We start from the raw sequence: 23272 nt of genomic DNA, 5'->3' as shown, positions 1-23272 counted from the left end.
ATGTTTCTCTTTTTTTGCTGAGGTTAAAATACAACAATGTGGTCATCAGCAAGAAGTCTGTTTATAACCCAGTCACAAAATAAAAAATTATAAATTGATACATAACATTCATATATATATTTTATTTTATATAATTTATCATTTTTAATATAGATTTGATCAAATGTATTTATAAATCTACATTATATAATATAATACATTACACACACACACACACACGTTTGTTTTTGTGAAAAGTGGGGACATCCCATAGGTGTAATGGTTTTTATACTGTACAAACTGTATGTGCTATTGCCCTACACCCTAACCTAACCCTACCCCTTACAGGAAACTTTGTGCTATTTCAGATTTTCAATACACTCCATTCTGTGTGATTTATAAGCGTTTTGAAAAGTGGGGACATGGGGTAATGTCCTGAAAAGTCACCTTCTCCTTGTAATACCTATGTCATACCCTTGTCATTATACAAATTTATGTCCTCATTTGTCACAAAAACGCGCATACACACACACACACACACACACACACACCACATACTCTAGCTTTGCTGAGACTTTTCAGTGATGTCTATTGTTATATAATGACCAAATAATATATTCTCACACCTAACTCTATAATGTTAATGAACGCGAGATGAACGCGCGCGCGCGCGTGTGTATTAGAGTTGTCACAGGCTTGTGATGAATATGAATATGATTGTCACTTTTTATGAGCATACACCTTTACTATTTGTAACCTATCTGTAATGTAGCTTAACAGCAACCTTATTCCATAAATTCCAAAACATGAGGCAACTTTATTATTAATCAAAAATGTATATAAACTCAAACAAATAAAATTAGATTTCTTTCTATTTTTATCTTATTTATTTATCTATGGCATAGCTCGCCCTATTGGCCTTCTATTATGTCAGATGAAAGCAAGTGTCATGTGTTATTAACAATATATTTGTGAATGTATGTGTTAGTACAGTTTGACGGTTTCCGAGTCTCCTCGGTGGCTCCATCTCCAGAAACCCTGTCCTCGTTCTTCTCTTGACCCAGCTTCACCGAGGACACGTTTGTTGTTTCTCGGAAGTGACGAAACCAAAGTACTGATGGCGGCTCACAGTTTGCTCCCGGATATGTACTGAAACGAATTTGATGGCGTCCGATTGGACTTTTTGCTTACTTGGCCGTTCGTCTGAAGTCTTGAGATTAACATCGAACCTGTCGAGCACAAGAGTCGTCAATCCGAGGAGCGATAGTTTGTTGTAGAGCTGGCTAGTTCCAGTCAGAGCTAGCTGCCTTGCCAATGAAATACAAGTCCAGTTAGCCTGTGTTCGCAGAGGTTTGTTTGTGTGCGTGGCTACACACTTTAAGACGTTTGACATTTCAGCGGTTTTGTGTCACTGGCTGGTCCAAGTGCAGCACAGTCTCTGGTTTCTGTCGTTTGGCTAGCCTCGCTTGCGTTACTTTAAAAGCAAAGAAGCGGCGGGAAGTGATTAGCCGACCTGATTAGCCGTAGCCGTAGTTCAGCTCTTCTGAAGTCATTGGTCTCTAGTGGATAGTGTGAGTCTCTTCTATGATTCGCCGTTGCGCTGTTCGTCGACTGTCAGCATGTTGAAGACACGACAATGTTTACTTGGGATTCGCACTTTTCTTGGAGTGACGTCTAGAATATGGAGTTTCATTTTATACATCCTCAGGAAGCATCTACGAACGGTGAGCAAGTCACCATATGTCATGTGAATGCATGTTTATCTGTACTGTATATAATGTATTCCGACCTGTCATCTGTAAATAATATTCTTTTCTTTATTTAAGGGCTGCCTTCATATAATCTTCAAAAGACAAGCATCTAGTATTGTTGATGTGTTTAGAAACTTTGTAGCACTTTGTAACAAATCATTCGAATAATATTGTTTTCACGCACAAATTCCTAAGAGTAACCAGTCCTATTGTTTATTTTAACTCTTGAAGTCAAGCTCAGATTTTTGGAATTGATAATATATTTACTGAGCTGTCAAGTTATGCAACATTTTATGGCCCTCGGTGCAAACAAATATACACTATTCATCTGGGTCATTGTAGGATCTGTAATAATAACATTAACTTGGTATATGAGTACAGAAATATGTTTTAGATTTGTTATGTGCTGCTTTAATTGTTGATTTGTGTTTGTTACTCGTACTCATTGTATCAAAAAAAAGTTTAATGAAACTTTGGCATATTAGTGAGTTTCAGATTGTGCCTGCTTCTGCTGTACCTCTGTAATCCTGGGGTAGTTTGTTTATGATGTATGTCCTAATTACTTTGGACTATGGACCCCTACTATATGTTTAGCCTGCCGTGAAGGGAGTTACAGACCCAAAACTATTAAAGCACAATACCTGAGAAAGGTATCAAATATTTCCAAACCGAGTCTTGACAATAAGGTTTTTTTTCCCCCAGCTGGCCAAGAGTTCTACAATGTTTTAATTTGCCCCACAATAAAATAATCTTATACATGTTTTATTCTTCAAGAATAATACAATAATACAATGTTTTGTTAAAAAATAAGTTTTAATTTCTAATAATTGTTAAGAATAATACAGCTATCATGTAATTTCATAAACACACCATTGCTGGAAAACAGTGGCATACTGTGATCTGTTTATATTTTTTAAACCGTTCTAATTGATGCATCCAAGACTAATGTTTGGGGTCTTCTCTGCAAAATCAACTCAAAATGACCTTGGGTTGTTTGACGTAACTACCTGAGCGAAAACAAGTGGCATGTGTGACCTAGTAGTAAATTGTGATTTAGTACTTTTACTGCTACTACCTTTCAGTTTTTTCACCAACATCCATTAAGTATTTTTTTTATACATAAGTTTTATTCTAATCACACAAACTGGCTTGTATTTTATACATAAAAGTCACATTACATGAGTAGATATGAAAAGTACACTGATTTTTCTACTTGCCTTACACTTCTGTGACTTCTTTTGGCAGCTGTTTTGGAGGTGTATTAATAGTCCAGTAGTGGCAGTATGGGGCCATTCTAGGTGCGTAACTATATAGATGTCTGCTATACGATGCCCTCATCAGAGCTTTGCACCAGCATGATGAAAGCGCGAAAGAAGAGGAAATATTAGGAAGAGAAATTGATAATGAAAAGAGCCAGAACTCAACAGGGCCTCTGTATGATTTGTTTGAGTATCTGAATGTGTGCATTTTGGGAGCGAGAAAAAGATCACATGATTGTTCCATGTGCATCATTGACTGTCTCTGTCTGCTGTTCTGTCTTCCACAGATAATCCAGTACCAAACAGTGCGTTATGACACATTACCTCTCTCCCCTATTTCCAGAAACAGACTCAGTAAGTTCTCTTACCCGTTTCCCCCTTCTGGTATGTGCAGTTCTGCCCACTAGGGGAGCTTCTAACCACACAGCTGGATGCAATGTTGCAATCTTGAGTCGGTTCTCAAAATCAGTCAGCAAAAGTTTGTTTTTTAAGAAGCGACTACCTTATACTTTGGGTAGAATTGATTCCTCTGTAAAGTATTTTGTAAAATATTAACTTTTTTTATAATACATTTTATAATCTATAATAAATACATGAGATGCTATTGGTGTAGGATTGGGAGAGGTTGGTGACAAGTTCATTGGATTTCTGAACGTTGAATCACCACGTTTTACTATGTGTGACATGTATTGACCATTTGCTGCTTAGATGCGGTGAAGAGGAAGATACTGGTGTTGGATCTGGATGAGACTTTAATTCACTCTCACCATGATGGCGTTCTTAGACCTACAGTGAGGCCTGGTACACCGCCAGACTTTATCCTCAAGGTACATGCATACACTGCTTGTTGCTGTCTATTGAAAACCTGATTTATTTATTTTTTACATTTAGAAATTAATATTTATATTCAGCAAGCATGCATTAAATTGACAGTAAAATGATTTTAATGTAGATTTACAATGTTACAAAAGATTTCTGTTTTTTCAATAAATGCCATCTTTCTAAACTTTCTATTCATATCACAGATTCCTGGAAAAATGTATCATGTTTTCAACATTGATAATAATAAGAAATGTTACTTGAGCACTAAATCAGCATATGATTTCTGAAGGATCATTTGACACTGAAGACTTGAGTATTGGCTACTAAAAAAATAGCTTTGCCATCACATGAATAAATTACATTTTAAAATGTATTAAAAAAAACAGGTATTTTAAAGTGTAATAATATTTCATAATATTACTGTATTTCCAATTAAAAAAATGCACCTTTGATCAATTTTGATTATGCATGAAAATGTTTTTTTTTCTTTCTCTCTCTCTTTTTCTCAGGTGGTAATAGACAAACACCCAGTCAGGTTTTTTGTCCATAAAAGGCCGCATGTCGACTTCTTTCTAGAAGTGGTGAGTAAATTCATTTTAGCAAACAAATAAGTCATTTTTAATTGGTAAATGTTGCCAATTTACTTGCATTTGCTTTGTGCACACATTTTTCTTGTGACAAAATTAATCCACCAATATTCTAATGAGGATATTGTGTATGTGTGTCCTCTTGTTGGTATATGTCAGGTTAGTCAGTGGTATGAGCTGGTAGTATTTACAGCTAGTATGGAGATATATGGATCGGCTGTAGCAGATAAGCTGGATAACAACAGGGATATTCTCAAAAGAAGATACTACAGACAGGTAAAAACCCACTGCCTCTACATTTGCTCCGGAAAAGGTATTTTAGGATCAGTTCTTTTTACTCTCTGCACAGACTTTTGTTGATTGATCCTGCCTAGGAAGTAGTTTTTCATGTCTGTTTTTTCAGTCACTGAACCTGTGCATCTGTGTCTCTTTTTCCCGTTTTTTTCCAGCACTGTACTTTGGATTTAGGGAGCTACACAAAAGATCTGTCTGTAGTACACAGTGATCTCTCCAGTATAGTCATTCTGGACAATTCGCCTGGAGCTTATCGAAGTCACCCAGGTGAGAGGTCTATATCTGTACATCTATGGCGAGCACATTCAAGATGATTTAGTATCAGTCCACTGTGATTTTCAAAATATGATATTAATCCTGTGTTTAGGGAGCCAAACATTCATCTTGAGCATCTATTAAAAAAAAAATCTAGCAGGTGCAAAAATTATTTTGTGTAATAAATTGTTTTATGAGTGTCATTTTAATTTGTTTTTACCCCCAGACAATGCAATACCTATAAAGTCGTGGTTCAGTGACCCAAGCGACACAGCACTTCTTAACCTGCTCCCAATGTTGGATGCATTGAGGTATAAACATTTCTTTAAGTCATGGTCATAGTAACCTCTTAATCGTGACTAGGCCTACACAGAATTTATGCCCAATACATTCTGCGCAGTTTGAATATCTGTCATCATATCTGTCTAAATGTATACTAGGGGTAGTCGATATACCAATAGATCATGTAAACTTATTATTTGAATGCATTTTTAAGCGTTGCGGTTAAAAAAACAAGTTATTTTAAGCTGTTGAAACACAATCGGCAGCGAAAGAGAACTCATTTTGCAATATGCATGTTCATGTGAAGACGGTGCTCATAGAGTGCGGGAGTTCTGAATTGAGTAATTTTTGCCTCTTTATAGGCCTTGAACAGTTAAATACACACAATTGTATGTGTCAATGCCTGTCTTTGCAAGTTTCCTCATAAACACAGTAATTTAGGTCTTAGGTGAAAGCAAACAGCTGAGAAAGAAAACGTATAACAGTATATCGGATCCAAGCAGCTCTTAAAGGGATACAGGTGCTGGTCATATAATTAGAATATCATCAAAAAGTTGATTTATTTCACTAATTCCATTCAAAAAGTGAAACTTGTATATTATATTCATTCATTACACACAGACTGATATATTTCAAATGTTTATTTCTTTTAATTTTGATGATTAGAGCTTACAGCTCATGAAAGTCAAAAATCAGTATCTCAAAATATTAGAATATTACTTAAGACCAATACAAAGAAAGGATTTTTAGAAATCTTGGCCAACTGAAAAGTATGAACATGAAAAGTATGAGCATGTACAGCACTCAATACTTAGTTGGGGCTCCTTTTGCCTGAATTACTGCAGCAATGCGGCGTGGCATGGAGTCGATCAGTCTGTGACACTGCTCAGGTGTTATGAGAGCCCAGGTTGCTCTGATAGTGGCCTTCAGCTCATCTGCATTGTTGGGTCTGGTGTCTCTCATCTTCCTCTTGACAATACATAGATTCTCTATGGGGTTCAGGTCAGGCGAGTTTGCTGGCCAATCAAGCACAGTAACACTATGGTCATTGAACCAGCTTTTGGTACCTTTGGCAGTGTGGGCAGGTGCCAAGTCCTGCTGGAAAATGAAATCAGCATCTCCATAAAGCTTGTCAACAGAAGGAAGCATGAAGTGCTCTAAAATTTCCTGGTAGATGGCTGCGTTGACTGTGGACTTCAGAAAACACAGTGGACCAACACCAGCAGATGACACGGCAGCCCAAATCATCACAGACTGTGGAAACTTCACACTGGACTTCAAGCAACATGGATTCTGTGCCTCTCCACTCTACCTTCAGACTCTGGGACCTTGATTTCCAAATGAAATGTAAAATTTACTTTCATCTGAAAAGAGGACTTTGGACCACTGAGCAACAGTCCAGTTCTTTTTCTCCACAGCCCAGGTAAGATGCTTCTGACGCTGTCTCTGGTTCAGAAGTGGCTTGGTAGCCCTTTTCCTGAAGACGTCTGAGCGTGGTGACTCTTGATGCAGTGACTCCAGCTTCAGTTCTCTCCTTGTGAAGCTCTCATAAGTGTTTGAATCAGCTTTGCTTGACTGTATTCTCAAGCTTGCGGTCATCCCTGTTGCTTGTGCACCTTTTCCTACCCAAATTCTTCCTTCCAGTCAACTTTGCATTTAATATGATTTGATACAGCACTCTGTAAACAGCCACACCTTTCAGTAATGATCTTCTGTGACTTACCCTCTTTGTGGAGGGTGTCAATGTTCGTCTTCTGGATCATTGCCAAGTCAGCAGTCTTCCCCATTATTGTGGTTTCAAAGAACAAGAGATACCCAGAATTTATACTGTAGGGATGGTCATTTATTCAAACTCAAATGTAAATATTCTAATATTTTGAGTTACTGATTTTTGACTTTCATGAGCTGTAAGCTCTAATCATCAAAATTAAAAGAAATAAACATTTGAAATATATCAGTCTGTGTGTAATGAATGAATATAATATACAAGTTTCACTTTTTGAATGGAATTAGTGAAATAAATCAACTTTTTGATGATACTCTAATTATATGACCAGCACCTGTAGTTCACCCAAAAATGAAAATTGTGTCATCATTTACTCACCCTCAAGTAGTTACAAACCTGTATGAATGTCTTTGTTCTGCTGAGCACAAAGGAAGATATTCTGAAGAATGTGGGAAACAGAGCAGTTCTTTTAGCAGTATTTTTTTTTCCTACTATGGAAGTCAATGGTGCCCCAAAACAGCCAGGTTACAAACTTTCTTCAAAATGTCTTCCTTTGTGTTCGGCAGAACAAAGAAATTCATACAGGTTTGAAACTACTTGAGGGTGAGTAAATGATGACACAATTTTCACTTTTGGGTGAACTATCCCTTTAAAGTGTCATTCAAACAATAAAAGAGAAAATCTCTCACTGCTCTTGACTAAATCACCTTTGTAAGAAATATATATTTAATTTACACATTGAAGAATATGCAGTGTTTTATTTTGATTACTTTATACAATTTATGTAGAATTATTTATTTGTTCATTGACTGTTTACTTGTCCTCAGTAAGCTTGAGTTTTTTTGTTTTTGTTTTTTTAATTTACGGTAGTATTAATTTTTTTGTGATATTGACACTGGTGACAAGAATTATGAAATTTCTATGGTATCAAAAATGTTGATATCATAAAGACCTTATTTAAAACAAAAATAACTATTGTGAGATATATTGTTACAGTGAAATAAAATTACTCATATCGTGATATAAGATTTTGGTCATATTGCCCACCCCTAATGTATACATAGTGCAAGAAATCATAAAATTGCAATCATAATACAAAATGCATTCTGTGTGACCGTGTACACAGCCTGATAAACATGATTGCAAAAAAAATTCCTATGAATATCACAGGTTTGTTTCTTTATTTCTCTTCAGAAAACAAGTGTTTGGGAGTTTTTGCACATGACTGCTATTATATCACCCACAAATCTTTCTGTTTGATTGAACTACTGTCATGTCTTATGCTGCTGTTTCAGTAAGTTGCCCTTATTGTGTTTTCACTCCCGCTCTAGGTTTACCTCAGACGTTCGTTCCGTCCTCAGTCGAAATCTCCACCGGCATCAGATTTGGTGATCGTATCTGTCAGGGCCAGTCTCTCTTCTGGTCGCCGTCTGGTGTTTTACATGGCTCTGCCCGCTAAGTGTTAGCCTCTCCTGCGCTGGAACTGTCAGCCTCTCGTCATCGTGAGCTCCCATTAGTCATATGGACTCCTCTGAGGAAATGCTAAGAGAAGACATGGGAGGACAGAAAGGAGAGGCACATGATGAAGAAGCGATTACAAATAAACTCAAGGCAAATGGAGAGGCCAGCATTTTTTTTTTCTTGTTATTTTTTTTCTTAAAAGATGGAAACTCTGCCTTACAGTTGTTGCATTCAACATATGCATGATGGAGTGTTTCTGAGTGAATGGGGGAGAAGCTTCTGATTCCAATTTTACCATTTATTTTTTGGGGGGGCAAATGAATCAGTGAACGGATTGTAACTACCAGTCACTTCATAAGCACTTATTCCCCCCTTCCTCAATGTCTGTGTTGGTCTTTTTAGTTTCGTATGACCTTAGCACAAATGGTCTCATGTTCTTATCTACTCATTCTCTCTCTAAGATTCTGTCCTTCCTCTCTCCTTTGTTTTTTTCTGTCTGCCATCTCAGGTATCTGGGCCTCTTCTCTATGTTAAGAGCTGAGAGCTGTTAATACCGTTGTACTAATAGTATACTGTGGTAGAGATAAATGTACGATCAGCAGGAGAGAAAACTACAGTTCATTATTACAGCTTATGGTATTAATTTTCTGTGTATTTTTAAATGGCTCATATGTGAAACCTCTGGTTAAATCAGAGATGTTTTCAAGGACGCATTTTTAGATGCTCTTCGATATGGATACATCAGCCACTGAGAGAGACACTGAGCAACAAGGACTCTTCTTTAACAGAAAAATAAAATAGAGCCTTTTGTCAACAATTGAAATGATGGTTTCTTCCACTTTTTGGGGGGTATTTAATTTAGATTGGCTGAACTTTGTAAAGTATTAAGACTCTTAACCAATTTTTCATTTTACTGAATTACTGATCCTGGATTCTGTTTTGCTCTGTGTGATATTTAGATTTCAAAGCATCAAAGCTATAAATGAATTTAAAGTCTGCATGAAATGAAAATTCATGCATATCTATATTCTAAATGCATCTTATTGTGAACAATTTGTTCATGCATATTTCATTTTTTTTTTTAAATGTTTTTGACCTCATAATTTGTAGAGAAAATACCATACCATAATTGGTGGTGGGCAGACTTTTGTACACTAGACTACAAGCTTACATTCAAATCTGTCTTTATCCACTCAACTCAACAATCCAAGTCCAGCCCTACATGTTTTTTTTTTTTCGATAATCCATTTCACCTGGGTGTACGTCACAATACAGAAGAAAAGACCTGTCACTAATTCCATTGCATCACAAATTTAATGTGAGAATGTTATATTTTAGGTGAAGAGATTGTTTCAGCATTTAAATATTGTAAACTTAATCAGTGAGAGGAGGTCTGTACCATTTTCATCATAATTGAGAATCACTTTAGCCCATTCTTCCATTTATATTTGTTCCAGGTTTTTTTTCTTCCCTTAAGATGATTCACTACAATTTTTGAAAAGTTCCCAGATTGAATTAGATTGAGCTTTGACAGTAAAGCACTTAGATATTCAAAATAACTTAATATTTTTAGCTAACTAAACAGGTTCTGCATTATTAGGGCCCAAGCCACTAAGGTGCAGGGCCCTCTTGTTTTTCTAAGGATGAAGTTTGAAGCAAATAGAGTAAAATTAAGATGCTGAATTCAAAGCATTTTGAGAATGACACACTTCCTGCTGCCAGTTGGTGGCGCTATAACTTTGACTCCTAATATTCACATCTATACGATCGGCATGATACAACAAACAAACCACTGAAGTTTGATCAAAATCAGACAATGTATGTGGATGTTATTAGGCATTGGTGGCTTTTGGGGGGCCTTAACATGCTCAAAAACTCTTGAAAATCGGCAGACACATTGGAATCTGCAGTCAATCGGAGGCCGCAGAGACTGGGACCGGGGCGTGGCACAGGGGCTCTACGGCGCCCCCTGGAACACAGTCAGAAAACTTGATGTATAGCTCACAAATACTTGCATGTATTCATATGAAACCCAATACACATATAGATCTCATTGAGCCAAACAACTTTCATGCTGCATGTCATAGGCTCCGCCCAACAGGAAGTCAGCTATTTAGGGCTGTTTAAAAAGTGCATGCTCTGGAATTTGATATACTCCTCTGAGGATTACCAACCGATTGCCACCAAACTCGGTGAACATGATCTCAAGACATTGGGGATGCTAAATTGCGATTTTTGATATCTCGAACGGTTTGCCCGTGGCGGGGCGATGAAATTATGGCGAGAAATGAGGAACAAGAAATGCCCAATAACATCCACATACATTGTCTGATTTTGATCAAACTTCAGTGGTTTGTTCGTTGTATTATGCCGATCGCATAGATGTGACTATTAGGAGTCAAAGTTATAGCCCCACCAACTGGCAGCAGGAAGTGTGTCATTTTCGAAATGCTTTGAATTCAGCATCTTAATTTTACTTGATTTGCTTCAAACTTCATCAGAATAATGTCAAAACACGGGCGATGAGAATCTGTAAAGGGGTCCTTGATATATTACATACTGATGCCATGGCAATGTGTCAAACTTTAATATTTGTTTTCTGTGTTTTTGAGAGAGACTTTTAAACATTGTGTTTTTTTGCATTACAGTTTGAGAAATGTCTTAGGCCTTATCATTTTCTGGCAGTTTTAGGGACAAAAAAAAAATGGTTTCACTTTATTTTGATGGTCCCCTTAACACATTCTATTGACTATAAGTAATGTTGCACCTACATTTCTACTAACTCTCATTAGAGTGTTAGTGGTTTATTAGTTGCCTGGTTGGGTTAGGGTTAAAATAAATTGACACGTTCTTGCAAAGTTAGTCAGTAGAATATCTGTTGGGAGACCAACACAATAAGGAGTTAGTAGATATGAAGCAGACAGTCTACTAATACTCTTACGAGAGTTTGTTGACATGTAGTTGCAACATTACTTGGTGTCAACAGAATGTTCAAAAGGGAACATCAAAATAAAGTGTTCCCCAAAAAAGTCCTAGAACCAGTTAATTTGTAGGGCACTGACAACATAATTTGGTAACACTTTATAATAACTGCACGCTATGAATCATTAGGTAAGTAAATAGTTAGTTCATCATTACGCAATACTAATACTAAGTATTGTTCATGTTAATTAATATAGTTAATGTTAGTAACTGAAAACTTATTGAAAGTGTTACTGAAGTTTTATCTATTGTTGTGTGTGTGTGTGTGTGTCTCTCACAGTCTTGATAGTTTGGATTTACGCTTTCATTGCTGTATCCGTCAAAACCAGACTGCCAGAGGGTTACTGTAATGCATGTGCCCGCTGTGCACCGTTTTCCTGATGCCACCTGGGTGGCGTTTGCACTGACGGCTTGGGCCTGCCATCATTGCTTGTAGCTATATTTTTGCTTTGTTTTGCTCTGTTACTTCTAATAAAAATCAACCCAGTACCATACATACCATTCTTCATGAAGCACAAGCAGAACATATTTCTCTGTACATCATTTATAAAAAACATTCTTATACATTTTTATTCAGTGGAGCATTTAACGAAATTATGCAAGAATGGCTTTATGAATAGTTAACACAAAGCTTCATTCTGCTTGTGTTTCATGAATAAGGCTCAGTGTTTAAAGTGTGGGCAGTGTTGGATTTGTGCCACACTTTGAATTTGGTCAAGAACTCTGAGCGCAAAATCTGACCCATTCAGTGCAGGGTTAATATTATGCTTTTAGCAGTTCATCTTCATCTCTACATGTTTTATAGTAGCTTCTTTTGTGCCACCCTACAATTAGTGTTTTGTAGAGTTCATGATGACAAACTGATGCATCATTGCTCCACTTACATAATCAAAGAAACTGTTGGCTTCACTGTGGCTTTGTGGCTTGTCTTCCAAATAATTTTGAAGGATGGCTTGTTCTAGGGACCTGCCTGGGTGGCTTGATAGTCTCAGTTGTACCTTTTCTTATTTAGGCATTTGTTGAACTAAATTTTACTGTTTGGATTTTAAATAAGGTACCCATCTATGGCCTAAAGTTTTATGTAAGTCCTCTTTGCTTACTTTGCCTCATGGTATGGGTTTGACGTTTTGTCCTTGTTTTACCTAAATAACCCCCTACCATATTCCCTTATGAGAGGGAGCAGACTGTTAGCAAAATACCAGATGTGTTTTGATTGAACTTGAAACACTTCTGTGGTTTCTAATGACTAATTCGTCAAATTTAGCTAGCATCTTATTTCATTTATTTTGGTGCCTACTTCTACCGATTCAGGTAATGCCACGTAGGCCTCCTGGCTACTGCAGACGTCATTACGCAACTGACGTAATGTGACGTTCGCCGACTCCCTTGCTCCTTGTTATTGGATATCCCTCCGCCCTCCGACGCAGTTGTCAAAAAAACAAAAAAAGGGCTAGTTTGAAAACAACATCGACGGCAGATTGTCTTGGAGATTTTTAAGATCTCCCATCCTGTGACAATGAAGTTTATGTACAAAGAAGAACATCCATTTGAGAAGCGACGGTCCGAAGGGGAGAAAATCAGAAAGAAGTACCCGGATAGAGTGCCTGTGAGTCAGACAAATTACTTGTTTTTGTTAGGGCCCCGCTCTTATAAATAACATAAACTGAGGCATTACACGGTGACAACGCTAATTTATGAGGGGAACCCGTGTGAACATTATTATTCGTCTAAAAACACGCGAAATCGTGCAAATATATGGTTAATCAATGAATTGTCATCGTCGTTTTAAGCTGTCCTTCAAATATGAAGGGACTGGCGTTAGCCTCAGTTAACGTTAGCTTCCGTTAGCTTCCGTCTCAATACAAAACTGTGGCATCGTTTACAGTACAAGTAATAGAATAACCAATATCTTTTTTTATAAGATTATTTGATATAAGTTTACATTTAATACAAATGAAGATATTAAATGTCATATAGAGAGATCGTCTCTGCGAGTCATTCAAATGAACCTTGTTATTTTGACAGAGTCGAGAACAAAATGACTAGAATATGACATTTTCTGACACATTACTATGTGACCTCATACTGGGTTCATTTTCAGTTGCATTATGTGTTGTCCGTCAAATATCAGCAGCCAAATTTGTTAGACTGGGAATGTGCCCTAAACGGGAATTCCCATAACACTATTGTTATTATATTACTGAGAGATGCTGTTGTTCTTACATTACTCTCAGTGTTTATTATGACCAGCAGTGATTTGTTTTCCACAGGTGATCGTCGAGAAAGCTCCCAAAGCCAGAATAGGGGATCTGGACAAAAAGAAATATCTCGTCCCATCTGACCTGACAGGTTCATTTCCTTAAACAATACAGAACAATTTGCATAATCTTTAATAGTATTAAAAATATAAAGGATATGTATTGACATTTATTTATCTTATTTCTGAAGTGGGGCAGTTCTACTTCCTCATTCGGAAAAGGATCCACTTGAGGGCCGAAGATGCCCTCTTCTTCTTTGTAAACAACGTCATTCCTCCCACATCAGCCACTATGGGGCTGCTTTACCAGGTACATCATTTGAATGTATTGAACATAATTATTTTTGTTTGTTTTAACTGAATCTTTTGCACCTTGTTTATATTCATAAAATGTCATTTTTGATTAATGAAAAAGAAGCATCTCTAAACTCTTCGTCTCTGTTTCTGTGTTGTAGGAGCACCATGAAGAAGACTTTTTCCTTTACATTGCCTACAGTGATGAAAGTGTCTATGGGGACGTTTTGAGAGACGTGTAACCAATTTACTTGCCCCACACTATCCTTCCTTAAAATAAAATGATCAATACGTTAGGCCACATGAAGTGTACATGTTGAATGCACTTTCATATCCTCCTAGTCTGTTATATTATATTGAAATATTGTTTATACTCTATGCTGCCTGCATATTGTTCCTTCCTACTTAAGAGTTCCTCCCTCAGTCTTGCTTTTAGGCAGACCGGATACAACCTACGTCCTGGTCTGTTTCAGTAAATTAGTGGTACTCATATCCGTAAAAGCTTTTTCAGTGTTCTACACTTCTCCTTTCACCTTTTCTCACTTTCCCCCAGCACCGACATGCATCTTGCAGTCACCTTGCTATTCTGAGTTTGTTTTTGCCACCATATTTGCACAGACCAAAATCACTGATAATACTGGACTATCATACCATGTAATGTGTGTGTGAGTGTGAGTGTGTTTGTGTACCATTGCCAATAATTATTATTTTGAAATGGGTTGGGGTTGCTGTTCATTTGAATAAGCTGGTTAAAAGATTAAAAAAAAAAAAAAAATTATTTTCAGTTGACATGCTGTAGGATGATTGTTTACGTATCAATTTTCTTATAATCATTATTATTAGGTTGACGTTCATGACTTGATTGGCCTTTTTTTTTTTTTTTTTGGCTTGTATCATGGATTGGTGTGTTTTGTTCCTTTTCCCCTAAAAGCTTTAATTGTCATGGTCACCAATCTTAAGCTCGCCATAATTATAAACCTGATGTTAAAAGTTGCCTGTGTCATTCTTTAATGGGTTTTGAATTATGCTTTTCTCAGAGATCTGAGAATATATAGATAGATAGATAGATAAAAGGTTTCATAAAGAATTAAGCATATGATTTAAAAATAATTTAAAAGTTATGCTTTGTGGACTTGTGCAGTCGGGGTACATACAGAAACAAAAATAAAATCAAAAGAGAAAAAAAAAACATTCAAATACGTTACAATCAAAAATTAATACATTTAACGGCGTTGTTATTTTTTCTAACTTGATATTGTTTTAGGTGTTGCGGAACTTGTGCCATCAAATTTTAAAACAGGCTTATTTCCCACATATTTACATTTATGTATACTAAATTTAACTAATAGACATTTTATTTAGATAATAGCAGATTATGTAAATGATATTCCTCATAAGACTTCTCTTTTGTGGCAAAATAAAAATTTAAAAATATTTTCAAAACAGCTGAAAGCAGGGGCCTGTACCATGATGGTAGATTAACTAATTCAGAGTTACAGGATTAGTTTCAAATTGACAAAACCAAACCACTTCAGTCCGGTTTTGTTGGTACCATGATGCTGATCATCAACTTTCTTTGTCAACTCAGGCTTTGATCCTGAGTTTGTGGAGCATGTGCACATGAATGTGTGACATCACTGGCGAACGGCCAATCACGAGCCTTTGCTAAAGGTTAAGAGTTAAGAATATGATGAATTTAAATGCAATTACAATGAAAAAAGTACTTGTTCATGAAAGAAGACAAATAAAAGAAATGATCTTGCTTTATAAGTGCAGTCACAAGTGAAACTTAAGTTAGTTTATATTGTTGGAAATATACAGCAATAGAGACTCGAACATGTAAGGTCACAGTCATTTTTAAAGCGTTATCTATTGATTCTACAACTTATTTATAATATATACGATCTGTATACATTAACATTCATTTAAAATAAATTATTTAAAATAACTGTTAAACTAAAATTGCTTGTGTGTAATGGATTAATAATAATATAAATCATAATTATATCAATCATATAAAATAACAGTTTTTAGTACTAGTGACCTTTAATTACAAGCAAGAGACACTTGGGGAGTGACTTTTTTTGTGTCAGACATGTGTCAGTTAGCTCACATCTGATTGGTCCAATTTCAGTTTGAGACCTCTAACCCAGAACATAAGCTGCCCCGGAGCAGGTTAGCTGTGGAGTGTAAGTTACTATGGCAATGAACGCAGCTAAAAGCCAAGCCACTTTCATGGTACCTAAAACCCAGGATTGGTGCAAACTAAACTGAAATTTACCTGGCTAGCCAGCTAAACCAGCTTCACGGTACAGGCCCCTGGGCTGATGAAACGTGTTGATGGGCGTTTCATTTCTGCGCTCTGACTTGTGCCGTCATCAATACACGCCCTCAGCGGAAGTGCGCCAAACTGGGTTTCCTGTCATTTTTATTTTGGTTAATTACTGATACACTTGTTTATTTTTTCTTTAAGGAAAGCCTTCAGACGAGCTCAGCATACTTTTAATCTCAGAAACGGACAAAAGTGCGTTACATGAGGATTCCACGAATGTCACTGCAAGAGTTTTATTTAGTTCGCTGATTTTGCAAGCTAGCTGACTAAGCTGTCACTTGAGCCGTTAGCCTGCTGGCCTAATGGTCAGGTGTTAATGCAACTTACTGCAAATAGAAAATACTGAAATCGCTTTCATTCTGTAAAATCGAGCGTATGAAAGAGGATTTTTTTGGACAGATTAACTGAATCGACTGTCAAAACGTTCAGGTTACTGCAAGCATAGCCAGCTAGCTTGTGAAGCCGTTACAGAGCTAACCCAGTGCAGGAGTTTGCTCATTTACTGCCTTGTATTACTTCTCAGATTACCACATCTCTTTCTTCTAATTTATATTTTGCTCTAACTCGTAGTCTTTGGTTTTAGAATTGATATGGTAAGTTGGTTTAAACAACGTTAGGCAAGGCTTGTCAACTTTTTTGACAGCTGCCTTAGTTTGTGTTTGTGATGTGTCATCCTGAACCCGTCAAATGTCTAAATTGTGCTGTACAGCAATACTAAGAATGTTATATTTTTAACGTTGTCATTTAACATGCTTAAATAATTTCCAGACTATCAGTTCTTGCATTGTTTCTCACTCTATTCTAGTTGTGGTAAGGCCACTAAAATCTGAATTCAGTCTTAGTGGACTCATTAGGGACTAAAAATGTAGATGCTGATATTAATGTTGTAACATTTTTCTAACATCTCGACAGCTGGCACCGCCAATCCCTACCATCATGCCGGCTCTTCTGGAGAGGCCCAAACTGTCTAATGCCATGGCACGTGCCTTGCACAAGCACATTATGAGTGAGAGAGAGCGCAAGAGGCAAGGTGAGCCCAGATTTCTGCTGTATATTATTTTCACTAATATAAAATTATTTCCATGTTCACGTTGATCTCCACTGGAATTACAGTGTTGTTGTTGATGATGATGATGATGTGCACTTTATGATCAGTTATCACTTTTTTTTTTATCTCAGAGGAGGAAGAGGTTGACAAAATGATGGAGCAGAAACTAAAAGAAGAGGAAGAGAGGAAGAGGAAGAAAGAGATGGAGGAGAGAATGTCCTTAGAGGAAACAAAAGAGCAGGTGTGTCTGTATGATTATTTACAAAATGATGTTGTAATTATGTCTCAGGACTCCTGAGTCTGACCGCCCCTTTATTTCTCTTTGATTAGATAATGAAGATGGGAGTGAAACTGCAGGGTCTTCAAGAGGAGAAGCATCAGCTTTTTCTGCAGCTGAAGAAAGTCCTACATGAGGAAGAGAAAAGACGACGGAAAGAACAGAGGTACGGAAAAGAGAGCAGGCAAATTTAGATGTTAAGTCTCCACGCCATAAATAGTATATCAAGCCACCAGGATGTCTGGTACTCAAAACTGTTTTAACAATCAATAAGTGGACTGAGAAAGCCAGAGAAGATCAGAAGCAGGAGACATGATGATAAAAAAATAAAAAAATAAAAAATGTGTTTATTGAATAATGTATGTTTCAATGCTCATACTTCTTCTGACTGGCACTGATTCAACAGGAAAGAGTTCTGTTAGAAAACAGTTATTTTAATTGTAATAATATTAGTTTTATTGTTTTGTTTTTTTTCTATGCCTAGTTGAGCATAAAATACTTATATTGGTTGTGTATGTATATGTATTTATATTTATGTGAGTGTGTGTGTATATATATATATATATATATATATATATATATATATATATATGAATATGACAGGAGAAATTATTATCCAAAGCTGTCAGATTTTGAAAATGACATTTGTTAATTATTTCATATGTTTACAGTGACATGACAACTCTGACTTCGGCTACATACCAGCCAAACATGGCCATCCACTCTGGGCAGCACCTTCTCAGCATGCAAGGTGACCACTATTTGTCATCTTCAGTGATCTGTCAAAGAAATATAAAGCTGTAACTGTCAGAATTTATTAGAATTGCCCTTCAATACTGACTTCATTTTGCTCCACTGCTCTTTATCACTCAGCTGGTCAGGTTAGTCATGGGCGTCCAGGTGCTCTTCTTGGGGAACGCAGCAAACAGCTCTTCCAGTCTCCAGTCATTCCTGTGAGTGTGATATTTTAGTGTAATCAATCTATTTGTAATATTAATGAGGGACACCTGGTTCAGCTACCATTCACAAACTGCATTTGTTTTTCCCGTGTGTGTGCTTGTTCATTAAAACATTATTGGCTGCTTGCCACCGCCTCAGACGCGTCATTTCCAGTCTCAGCCGGGATTCAGTGCAGGTGGAACAGAGCATGGCCAATATTCTGGAGGCCAGCCGAGTCACAGCCCGTATGGAGTCACTCAGCCGCAGCACACATCACCTTTTGCCTCCAGTCAGCCGGTGCCAGCCAACTATGCCAGTGGTTCACAACTTAGAGGTGCCTTGTTTGTATTTTCCTTCAGTGCATATGTTTAGATCTGGATATGTGTTACTTGCTTGTAAGATGTTATCATTTTCTGTTTCCAGGTGCATCAGCATTCCAGGCCATGCAGTACCTGCCCCATCAGCAGCAGGGCTATGCAGTCCACAGTCATTTCACCTCTCAGCCCGGTGTGTGTTACTTCATGTTACTACACTGTAGTGTACTTTTATAATGAAATTTAAATATGTGTGGCGATAAGTGATTACTGACGTTGCGGTGCATAAATAGTGTTTCAAATCAGCCAATCTAAGGTGCAGTTTTAGTTAGGATAACTACCGGTAATTCAAAAGTTAGAGGTCAGTTTGGTTGTAATGTTTTAAAAGAAGTATCTTATGCTCACCAAAGCTGCATTTATTTGATCAAAAAAAAACCAGTAATATTGTAAAATATTTGTACAATTTTTATTTTAATTCTATTTTTAAAAAATAGGATTCGTTGACGAATAAGAAGTCAAAAGAATCAGCATTTATTTGCAATAGAAAACTTTTGTAAAATTATACATATTTTTACTGTCACTTTAAATTAATAAAATGCGTCCTTGCTGAATAGAAGTTTTACTTTTTTAAAAGATGAAAATCTTACTGAGCCCAAACTTTTGAACTGTAGTGTATGTGTACAGTAGACGGCAAGACAGTACGTTTTTCAACATGGCCTGTCCCACATAGTCGTTGGCAGACACCTTTGCAATCCTTCTGTATTCCTTCTTTCATTCCAGGTTACATCCCCAGTGCTGGGATTCCCCTGCAGAAACAATTGGAACATGCTAACCAGCAGTCTGGCTTCACAGATTCGGTAAGTAGGGCCGGTCAGGATGTAAACTCTGATAAATAGGAACAAAGGAAGGTCAGCTGCTTTGAACAGCTGTGGTCAGAGTTTCACTGGATGCCTTTGTCTGTGCATTACTCATATTTGTGTTTTCAGAGTCCATTGAGGCCCATGCATCCGCAGGCTCTGCATGTGAGTGCTGCAGGTTTGCTGCCTACTCCCTCTATTGCTGTCCAGATCGCTCCTGGCAAGGTTAGAGCCAGGCCAATTAATGAAATCTATATTACCATAGTCTTCCTGCTGCATTATTGCAGATGTTCAGTTGATTAAGATAAAAGGAATTCATTTATTTTTAGCCTAAAATAGTAGCATTTCTTAGCCCTTGTTATGTTTTGGGCATAAATGTCTTGCGTTTTGTCTTTGGACAGTCTGGCTTACCATATGCACATCCACCAAGGCCAGCTTCCCCAGGCGCATTCACGCATGGAACGGCCTCACAACAAGCACATGCAGTGAGTTCTGCTCAAAACCATGTATACTGTTTTAATTATAGCATGTATGTACATTTATACACTACTGTTCAAAAGTTTGGGGTCAGTGAGATAAAAAAATAAATAAATATATACAGTCATGGGCAAAAATATCGGCACCCTTGGTAAATACTATCAAAGAAAGCTGTGAAAATGAATCTGCATTGTTAATCCTTTTGATCTTTTATTAAAAAAATTCACAAAAATCTAATCTAATCTGAAATTCTCTCAGAGACGACAAGAGACGAATCTACTTCAACATATGCTGATTACGGTATAGCTAACTGTTTTAACTTATTCCCTTAATATTTCTAATATTACATAGTGAAAAAAAATGAGGAGACACATTTTGTTAAACAGGTTGTTTTTGAAAGTTGGTGCTTGAAATAAAAGCTTTTTATTTCATTGATTTTTATTGATGACTGTAGTGTTAATATTTAAATTGTAGGCCTATAATTCATTGTATAATAGACCTGTTTTAGGAGTAAATAGCCTAATCTTTTGTTATCGTCACAGCACGCCAATTGTGTGGTAATTATTGCAGGGCAAATTAATTGTAATTTTAACTTAATAATAAAAGTAACTTCATAATAATAATAATAATAGGCCTAATAAAAATAAGAAAGTTACAGGCCTACATTAATTGGAAATGCCAAATATATTAATATTGCCAACAATTGATGTTTTTGACAATGTCTCTGGCTGTCGTCGTACCCCAGCAAGAGACTGTTATCACGGGGCAGACCTGTTACGTCGTTTGGGCTGCCTTGTTGAGTGCAGTGGCACTGAGAACATTATATTTCACACACTTTAAGCTGTTTTATTTTCCAAATGTAATAGGACTAATCGTTTTGTTACACCCCTAAAATATACATATATATATATATATATATATATATATATATATATATATTTTTTTTTTTTTTTACATTGTCAAATGTTATTACAATATTACTGTATTTTTCATCAAATAAATGCAGCTTTGGTGAGAATAAGACTTCTTTCAGAAACATTTTAAAAAGTCTTACCACCCCAACTTTTGAATAGTAATGTGTGTGTGTATATATATATATATATAGTATCTTCATTTATAAACATCAGATTTCCTACAAAAAATCAATAGTGAATATAAGTTGTTATAATATAACAGTTTGTGTATCAATAATTTAGTGTCTGATTAAGATCCGTTTAAGAACAGTGACATTCTTTTCTTTTTCTTTTCTCCTTTTGTTGTACAGGCTACTTTTCAAAGCTCATCTCAACCAACCCCTCGCCACACCTACCTTTCTCACAGCCAATCAGGGCAGAGGTTTTACCACCATGGCAAATAGCTATTCATTTCAGTCTAATGCAGAATGTTAGGGTTTGAAGATAAGATTCACCACTTACACTTTGAAGGCTTTTGGATTAAAGCTAAATAGCACACAATGCTTGGCATCATAGTGTTATGACGTAGAACACATGACTGCGTTACTGTCACATGCAAGTCATTTTCTGTTATTCTTCAGATGGTAGACCTCCCTTTGCAACAGGGTATGCCATTTCTTTCAATATTACAGTGGGATGTGTCTGAAAGTTTCTTTTATGCATTTGAAGACGTCGGCAACAGCTGTGCCAATATTAGTAACATAATACTACCACTAAATGACACAACTAGAGTTAAATGTGGTTTTAAAACTAACTAAACAATGTAGGAACAGATTAGAATATATTTCCATGTTCTGTAACAGACCTCCCACTCAGGGCCATCTATAACTTGCATTAACATTGATGAATGCACCTTTTCCCTAATTCAGAGAACAGGGAAATAATATTTTCATATGATTTTAAATTTGAAATGTAATGTTTTTAGCCAACCAACTGAATTTCACAAAATTGCACTTAAAAACAAATTTAAAGAATAATCTGTTTAAAAGAGCTTGGTAAAACGGTAATAAATAGTTGTGTAGAAAAAAAATCTTTTGAGTTATGGTATTTTTATGTAGATTTTTCTTTTGTCTGTATTATTCTGAATTATGTGGTTGGGTGGAAGTGTGTTTCGATATTGGCTTATGTAAATACCTTGATAATGATGAAATTTATTCAGCACTGTCTCAACATTTCAATTCAATTTGGATCTTTTGTTTTTTTGTTGGCCGTTCCTCTTAAATACTGTGGAATTCCCCGGTACTATTGACCACAAAGCATTTCAGCTCATCTTGAAAGCATGCCACTCTATTTAGTCTTTCCTACATTTCCCTTGAGTTTAAGACATCAGGAATAGACTATTCTAAGCTGAAGGATTACTTTTCTCTCTCTCTCTCTCTTTTTTATTTTTTAGATGAATCATAAGGCACCCAACTTTACAGCATTCCCTCTAACTCATAAACATCTTATATTCTGAAGCCATTATAAGTAAATCACGTGTTTTGTACTGTTAAATGAAAAATCTCATTATTCACTTACCCTCATGTTCTCAAAAACCTTTGTGGAACACAAATGGAACATCTTTTTGCATTTCATAGAAGAAGAAAAATGTTTGGAATGATATGAGGGTAAGCAAATGATGACCGAATGTTTATTTCTGGATCAACTGTAATTTAAGTTATGAGGTCACCTGACAAGAGTACTGTTCGTAAAATGCCATGGAAGTGTGTGGTTAGCCATCAGAGACTTCCAAACGGTCCTCTCAAAAACCGCTAAAACTTGGCAGGAAGTTATGGAGGAAGTTGTGTAGGTTGGAACTTGTCTGCCTCTCCTTTTACAGTACTTGCATTTACTGAAGGGTCTGAGAGACACCTTTTTGTGGTTGCATCTCAAAGATGAGATTAAGTTTGTCAAATAATTTGCATGAAACAATACACATTCTAAAAGTGGTCCAGTCTTGAGTGTTTGTGCTTATGTGCAAGTATGAATGGAGTGAATATCTGCTATAAAAATTTGTCAGTATATGCGTGTAGAAAAAGAGCGGGAATTAGAGGTGTGTGTGTGTGTGTGTGTGTGTGTGTGTGTGTGTGTGTGTGTGTGTGTGTGTTTGTGAAAGAGCGCACACAAATTTAGCTGTTGATTCATCT

General features: G+C 36.5%; 3 protein-coding genes across 8 annotated transcripts; all 3 read left to right on the top strand.

Annotated features, from left to right (window-relative positions):
• The first annotated feature begins 1526 nt into the window (after positions 1–1526).
• ctdnep1a (CTD nuclear envelope phosphatase 1a) lies at positions 1527–9301 on the top strand. The gene is made up of 8 exons (XM_058776919.1): positions 1527–1703; positions 3277–3343; positions 3698–3816; positions 4321–4392; positions 4558–4674; positions 4848–4959; positions 5174–5258; positions 8287–9301. The coding sequence occupies exons 1-8, from the start codon at positions 1599–1601 to the stop codon at positions 8345–8347; spliced, it is 738 nt and encodes a 245-aa protein (XP_058632902.1). The 5' UTR covers positions 1527–1598; the 3' UTR covers positions 8348–9301.
• A 3466-nt stretch (positions 9302–12767) lies between these two features.
• On the top strand, positions 12768–14942 carry gabarapa (GABA(A) receptor-associated protein a). Its single transcript, XM_058776918.1, has 4 exons — positions 12768–13004; positions 13669–13747; positions 13847–13965; positions 14111–14942. Exons 1-4 carry the CDS (start codon positions 12915–12917, stop codon positions 14189–14191), a joined length of 369 nt encoding a protein of 122 aa, XP_058632901.1. The 5' UTR covers positions 12768–12914; the 3' UTR covers positions 14192–14942.
• Positions 14943–16316: 1374 nt separating this feature from the next.
• On the top strand, positions 16317–23063 carry gps2 (G protein pathway suppressor 2). 6 transcript variants are annotated; one of them, XM_058776882.1, is made up of 14 exons: positions 16333–16473; positions 16805–16874; positions 17194–17311; positions 17461–17570; positions 17660–17772; positions 18278–18357; positions 18480–18559; positions 18705–18879; positions 18969–19052; positions 19640–19716; positions 19846–19941; positions 20118–20201; positions 20452–20493; positions 21458–23063. In XM_058776882.1, exons 2-14 carry the CDS (start codon positions 16872–16874, stop codon positions 21548–21550), a joined length of 1155 nt encoding a protein of 384 aa, XP_058632865.1. In that variant the 5' UTR covers positions 16333–16473; positions 16805–16871; the 3' UTR covers positions 21551–23063. The 6 variants fall into 6 exon arrangements, with proteins under 6 accessions (XP_058632867.1, XP_058632864.1, XP_058632869.1 ...); XM_058776883.1 differs by having other exon boundaries at positions 16340–16473; positions 16852–16874; XM_058776884.1 differs by lacking the exon at positions 16805–16874 and having other exon boundaries at positions 16317–16473; positions 21458–23062.
• Positions 23064–23272: the final 209 nt, after the last annotated feature.

Source organism: Onychostoma macrolepis, chromosome 05 (genome assembly GCF_012432095.1).
Source record: "Onychostoma macrolepis isolate SWU-2019 chromosome 05, ASM1243209v1, whole genome shotgun sequence".
NCBI classification, from domain to species: Eukaryota; Metazoa; Chordata; class Actinopteri; order Cypriniformes; family Cyprinidae; genus Onychostoma; species Onychostoma macrolepis.
The sequence above is the reverse complement of the archived record's forward strand: the minus strand, read 5'-3'. Positions and strand labels throughout refer to the sequence as shown.